Here is a 6,911-nt window from a genome sequence, read left to right as displayed (position 1 = left end):
TAGCCTTGCAATCAATGCCACATTTTGGAGGAGATTGAAAAGGTAATGGTATAAAAGTAGTCTCTTTTGTTAAGCCAACCAAAACTAAACAAGCCTGGTGGTTTTATATTTTATGTTACAAAGTGTTCAAGGTGCAGAAATCTTGAGTCATCCATTGCAAAGGGAGGTATGCATGATGGACGGCAATTGACATCCAAAACTCACAAATTTCCTAGTTATTATTTTGTTTGAAGTGCAACATACTTTTTATGCTAGTGTCTCTACATTTGTTTATTGGCACTGCCTTTCGGCAGAAAGGGAGTGTAAATACAAGGGAATTTTAGCCCATGTACAACAGAGCACCCTTCCAATTTTTGGAAGGTATGTTTTGTTTTTCTCTTTCTTCTTTGTTTCCTTCTCTCGCATGTGTCCTCTCTCTCTCTCTCTCTCTCTCTCTTTTCTTCAGTGAGTGAAAGGCAATGCCACCGTCCGTCTCCAGACACCTTGTTAGTCAAAGTAAGGGAGGTGGGTGAGAAGGGAGGAATTCATTTTCCAACCCCTAAAATTGGCAAGTTCCAATGGTGACAAGCTTACACCATCAGTTGACTTTAACAAGGCACAAATGGCCTACATGAGAACAGTATTGTTTGGTCATGCAACCATGTGACTGTTTTTACATGTGCAAAATGGTCATTTGTATTTTGGGCGAACACGCACTAAATTGAGGTTAACACCACCACCGATGGGCCATATTGCTCCACATCTTTAAAGAATTTAAGTTTAATATTAACCGAGTACAAACCACCTATTCAAGGCTTCATGAAAACTATGATTGAAACACCTAGGCTACAAGACTCTTGTCAACACATCCACTTATCTGTTAGGTACACTTGACAAGGATGCACATTGTGCACATATCTCAACTGCTAACTTCATAAAATACCTTCAAGTGAAAGAGTGACATGAATGCTTCATAACTTTGTACCGAAATGGGGTAACATGAATGTGGAAAGTAAACCCTTTTCGTGATCCACCTAATACGAATCTGCCAAAGAATGTCAAGGCATCAACAAGAAACATGGATTCAATACTTGTACCATCATTTCCAAAAACCTATGTTCCACTCGCGTTGCACAGCAAATGGTCGTGATTCGAACATTGAAATTAGACAGAGTTACATCACATACAAGAAGCAGAATTTGAATCTTCGAGGTATCATTTTCTAGCAGAGTTTTGTGTACATAAGACGACTAAAGATATCAAGCACACATCACAAATCAAAGGGGCAAAACTGCACTTGTAAGCTAAATAATTGATCCATTAGGGCAAACTGCAACACCTCAATTCACTTTGCTGGGATTATATATACAATATTACCGCCTTCTCAGTACTAAAGCAAAAATGATAGCCAGGCCCACAGACCTAACTTCAATCCAATTATACAAATGCAAACAAACACGGCAGTTCCTCGACTTCACTTCACAAAATGCCACAGCATAATGGCCCACTGTAACCTGAATGTATCCTATTGAAGGACTCCATCCATTTGCTCACAAAGGCAATTTCACTCACCTTTGTGACTACACGTACTAGCTTCTGTTCTCCGCCATTACTTGTTGTCTCTATATCGACAAAGATAAAAATGTAACATATGCTAGTCTTCCGAGCATTACCACCAAATCCTGCATTTCTTTATCCCTTCCTGCTCAAAACTCTTCCTCATCTTTTCCCACCTTCAAACCAATACCACAGTCAACTTTCCTGTTTTTCATCCTTGCTTCTTGTAACTCTTGGACTCCGTGTAGGACTCTTTTGCATCTTCATGGTTACATGTGAACTACCTTTTCCATTCAATACGCCTGCTTTCACTTCCATCCGTGACGCTACATTTTCCTCCTCAAAATCAAAAACACATGCATCATTCATCTCCTCACTTTCATTGCTTTGAGGATCACTTTCATCCAAAGAGCCAGCTCGACGCCTCTTGTTTAGGTGTTCATCATCACAAGCTGCTTTCTCTTCAATGTTGTGACATCCACTGGAAGTATCGCTGTCACAATCTGGCAAGCTTATGTCGGATTTTGAACCATGTGTCCCAGCATCACCAGCGTCAGCAGCACTTCTGTGTCCTTTTCTACCCGCATCATCTTCTTCTTTACTGTCCTGTCTAGCTGATGATTGATCTGCCATTACTCTAGATGCCTGAAGCCCCCTGTAGCCATCACATGTCACCACAAAATAGAACACAAACTGTTGAGAAAGCCTAAAGCTCCACAGAATACACAAAAATGGCAGGAACATACTTCATCACATCAATGGCCTCATTAATTGAATTCTCGTACTCATCTGCACAAGATCAAAACCAAAGTGTTTGAGTTGCAAGCGAGTCAACAAACATCTTCAAGAACCCACATTATCACCACCAAATCAAGAACATTACCGAAAGTGTAAGAGACAGGCTTGCACTCCCGCCTTGGCCGGTTGCATGCCACACTCTCTGTATTGAAGTGACAATCAAGGAGAGATGCCTGCCTTAACTTCTTCTTCAATGCACGCTCCTTTCTCTGGAGATTAGATTGCTTGTATTAGATAATTTTGCAAATCCAAACTCACCCTTCCTCAGGAGCTAAATCAGTATATCACAGATGCCAATGCAAACAAGGCAAAAATAAGATAACAATCCTGACATCATTCTTGCAACACAAGTCCTCCACGCATACAAGATGAAGGTATGGCAGATAGATGCTGATGTTGAATTTTGGAAAGCCCTGTTGCACCCCATTTATTTGATCCATCTCACCCCACTAGTACCTTAGGCAGGTGGCGGGGAAGGGCTGGCCATGCCGAGGTGGCAGCCAGCCATTCACAGAGCAAAAAGTGAAACTTGGCCTCCAACCCATGTCAAGAGGGGTGGGCAAACCCCCTTGGCCAACATCTCGAGGGCTGCGGCCATCTGCAAAAGACATGGCGGGAGGACACAAGGTAAGTCCTCAAACCTGATGGTCAGCGACAATTATTGCGAAGGCTCAACGACTTGGGTAACTGCAGTTCGCTGTGACACTGAGCAGCTTATAGTTGAAGTCCCAGTGCAACAGCAACCAGGCTGCCCCCGAACAAAGAGACTGGGGCAAGCGCCTCAGTGTGACACGGGCCTTATCTAAAGTTGCACACATGCAAGCAATATATGTGAGCCAATACAAACAACAATAAGATAGGTAGCCCTATTTCACCAAAGAATATCATTGTTATCAAGCTTGGCCAATGACTACACCTACTCCAAAAGTTGCGCATGTGATCCCCTCAAGAGTTTGAAAATATCTATTACATCTTGTCAATGTGCTTGACTTGACTGGTGCCGAGGTGCAGACGTGCACGTCCATAATTATCCCCTCAATTTCAGGCACAAGAAGTTTTCACATTGTAATGAGGTTACCTTTTCTGCATTTAGTAAATCGGGAACAATATCACTGTTTATTCTGTTGCCAAGTATCACTTCTATGTTGTTCTTGCTGGAGCAAAGCCTGTCCTGCACAGTAGACCAAATATTTGGGCACGTCTTGGCAAGTAATTTCTTCCAAAGCTATTGGCTCTAATAAGCATACCGCGATACTCTGAAACTCATCCAGGTTCGTTGCTAGGGTTTCCCAATAGCCCACAGCTGGAGCAGACACCAAATGGCCCCGAAGCTTACCATTGTGTCTGCCATTGGACCTCTGTAGCTCCCTATATAGTCTATAGCCAGCAATTGGATCACATTCATACCTGCAAACCCAAAGCCATTAAATCACATGTTCAGGACCTTATGCTACATGGGTTAGCATTTACTCCTGAAAAGGAGACCTAACCAATATGTCGCCCCCTCCATATCAGTGCCAGTCCTCTCCTTTCTAATGCTCAGAAGAGAAGTCTCCTGCTTTGCCTTCTCACTGATGAAGGCTCGCATGTCTTCTTGCTATCAATTGGAACATCACAAGGACTCAAATAGGGAGAAAGCATATGGAGCACAGTTCTTTCTTTCGTCCTAAAGAAATGCTCCCTTCGCATGCAAGGTGCAATACAAAAGTCTGTCTTTCTTTCTTGTTTTCTATGAACCCCTATATGGCAGAAGAACCCCATGGCTTGATGACTGAGACGCTTAGACAACTCGATAGCAATTGAAAGTGCAATTATAAGACCTTGGGCTATGATCTGTGCAGCTTATGTTTAGAGATGCTATGACAAGCACTTACATCAAGGCGAGCTTCACAAAGGGCCTTCAATATGACTACTCGGACGTCTGGACTCAGTTGCTTGTATGTTATTATCTCATCTCTGTCACGTCTTTAAAACAAAACATAAGCATTGAGCAACTGAAAAAGCATCATGTGCTAAGAACAGAAAGAGCCAATCCAAGCTTACCCATGTTGAGGAACCAGAGGAAATGGACCCTCTGCTACCTGAAACAAGAAAAATTCAAGGCTCGAATTAAAAGAGTGCAATTTTGCACGAGCCAACAAGCAAGAAGAAACTAAAGTGCAGGAGGCTCACAGTGTGCCACCACCCTTTAAGCTTTTTACAAAGAGCAGCAATCCATGTCTCTCGGTTGATAGGATTTTTGATACTTGGAGGAATGGCCTGTCGTGCAGAATTCCAAAGTTGAGAATACAAACATGTAAGTGTTTTGCATCAATGGTTGACATTGTACAACACATAACCTTCAAGAGGCCAATGTGAATGTCACCCAGTAAGTCATTGGGAACCAGCAGGGAGCTCTCCAGCTCCTCCATGGAAAACTTGAGATTTAAATGAAGAACAGGCCGGAAAACCTGCATTCAATCGATTCAGCTCTGCATGCAATGAAAGATACGAACTCAAAGAAAAAAACACAGAAAAAACACAGAGAAAGGGCTCATCTCGAGGCAGAAACCCTACAACTATCAGATGAAAAGAAGAATGTCTGTCTACTACCGATGGGGCACCAGTCTCTCAACGTTCACTTTTAACTGGCACACGGTGATAAAGATCAAAGCTCGCTTTCGGAAAAGGATATGGGTAAAACAGCAGAGAGGAGAGGGAGCAGGTGCGAGGTGCGAGGTTCTCGTGGGAGAGTGTGCATGTTTAAAGAGAGGTGGGCGGGAGAGTGGTAGAGGACTTACATTGAGGAAGTGAAAGACGGAAGCAAGCTGCCAAGTACCGCGCAGAATGCAGCGTTGATGGTGTTCGTCGAGGTCCATGTCCTCCTCCTTGGAAGGCGCCAGCAGAGAAGAGTCCAACTTTGAAATGTAAGTTCCGACCCGGGCTTCATCAGGAAGCTTGTACAAGCCCGGCCTTCTAAGAGCCAGTTCACATGATTACGAACAAGTGTGCAACCCGCAACCGGCACCACTCCTGTTCACATGGAGGTTGACAAATACCAAAGCTGAAAGTAAAATAAGCTCTGTGAAGCTAGATCTTTTTGTTTTTTCCCATGGTTTCCTGCTCGTTCCACCACCGATTGCGAAGTTTTTCTCGGTAACTCCTCACGAGAAATAAAATAGTTCGCAACTGGTTGGCAACCATTCGCAAACCAAAGCTCCATGCGAACTAACTCTTAGGGATGTATGCTATTCAATTCCTGGTCGGTGGAATTGATATTTGAAAAGCCACGCCAAATTAAAATTTAGACTAATGTTCCCATCCTTCTATGATTGGCTATCCCCCTTTACTTGGCATCATAGCTACACATATTGCCTCTCTTGCATCTCTCTGTGCCCCCAGCTAGCAAGCCTCATCCCCATGGCCATCGACATTGTCTTGTTGCGCGCCCCGGACACCGTCGTCTTTCATAGCCTTTGACAATCTTATGTGCTTTGGTGCCCTCCTCCACCAGCTATCACAATCGTCTTTTGCCCTCTGCTGCCTCTACTGCACCCCTTGAGCATCTTACAACAATGTTTGCCTTGCTTTGTTGCCATGCAACTTGGCCCATTAGCTCGCCTACCTCAACAGTCTTTTGTATATCCAAAGCTTGTGCTACTCTTGATGGCCATGGCAATTGATAGAAGTTACCTTTCCCACTCACCTAGGCCCTCCATTGTCCACCCTCGCTCCCACGATCCTATTCACCATCGTCGGCTATGACATAACATGTATGACCTTCCCAAAAAAGCCGCAAGCACCACAAGAGGTTGAACTCAAGTAAACAAGAACCAAAATGGCAAAGAGCTTGAGAGATCAGATAGCATTTTCTCGCCTTAGTTGGGACTAGGAAGAAGAAGAACCCAAATGGGAGAGAGATTGAGAGCTCAAATAGTAGAATATGAGAGAGAGAGAGAGAGAGAGAGAGAGAGAGAGAGAGGCATTGTTGGTATTGTGGTTTGGCTTCGTTAGCTCACTCTTGTTAGAGGAGACAAGAGAGTAAGACAGATGCTTGAGAGAAAAAGCACTACAATGAGTTCCGAGAGAGAGTTCTTAAGAGTAAGGAGGCTCCTTCATCATGGAAGAAAGAGTTGGTGGTAGAGAGAGAGAGAGAGAGAGAGAGGGCACACACACGAGCTTCTTGCTTGTCTGATCAATCTTACTCTTGGCAAGACACACTGTCAAGCTTTTAAATTTCCAACTTTAAATAGCCCTTCCTAGTCATCGGGGTGGTATATAGGAAGGACTATGTGGAAGGGCTATGATGATTCTTTTACATAAGTTGAAAAAATGTAAGTACTCACGTTGGCCTGCTCAAAAATTGGAGAGAGAGAGAGAGAGAGAGAGAGAGAGAGAGAGAGAGAGATCTTCACATGAAGCAATGCGTTTGGAAGTGTTAGGTAAGCTTGGTTGGGCTTATTTGTATAGTAAGTGGTAATGCTTTCCTCTTTGCGGGTCATGCGGCTTACATGACAACAAGGCCTAATTATAATTAACGGGAATACTTGCATGCCTTCCCGCATAAAACCAAATTGATACGTACCATTGAGTGCGTT

At 43.6% G+C, this 6,911-nt stretch overlaps 1 protein-coding gene across 1 annotated transcript; it reads right to left on the bottom strand.

Moving 5' to 3' along the window:
- Positions 1-1,259: 1,259 nt before the first annotated feature.
- LOC147423983 (DDT domain-containing protein DDR4-like) lies at positions 1,260-5,306 on the bottom strand (the record flags this gene model as incomplete). The annotated part of the gene is made up of 11 exons (XM_086501536.1): positions 1,260-2,191; positions 2,283-2,325; positions 2,420-2,543; positions 3,413-3,505; positions 3,582-3,741; positions 3,825-3,931; positions 4,209-4,299; positions 4,378-4,415; positions 4,507-4,593; positions 4,674-4,784; positions 5,115-5,306. Coding segments are annotated over 11 exons (1,506 nt in total), but the record flags the coding sequence as incomplete, so codon positions are not given.
- Between the last annotated feature and the right edge of the window lie 1,605 nt (positions 5,307-6,911).

Source organism: Adiantum capillus-veneris, chromosome 26 (genome assembly GCF_014529385.1).
Source record: "Adiantum capillus-veneris isolate H3 chromosome 26, ASM1452938v2, whole genome shotgun sequence".
Lineage (NCBI taxonomy): Eukaryota > Viridiplantae > Streptophyta > Polypodiopsida > Polypodiales > Pteridaceae > Adiantum > Adiantum capillus-veneris.
The sequence above is the reverse complement of the archived record's forward strand: the minus strand, read 5'-3'. Positions and strand labels throughout refer to the sequence as shown.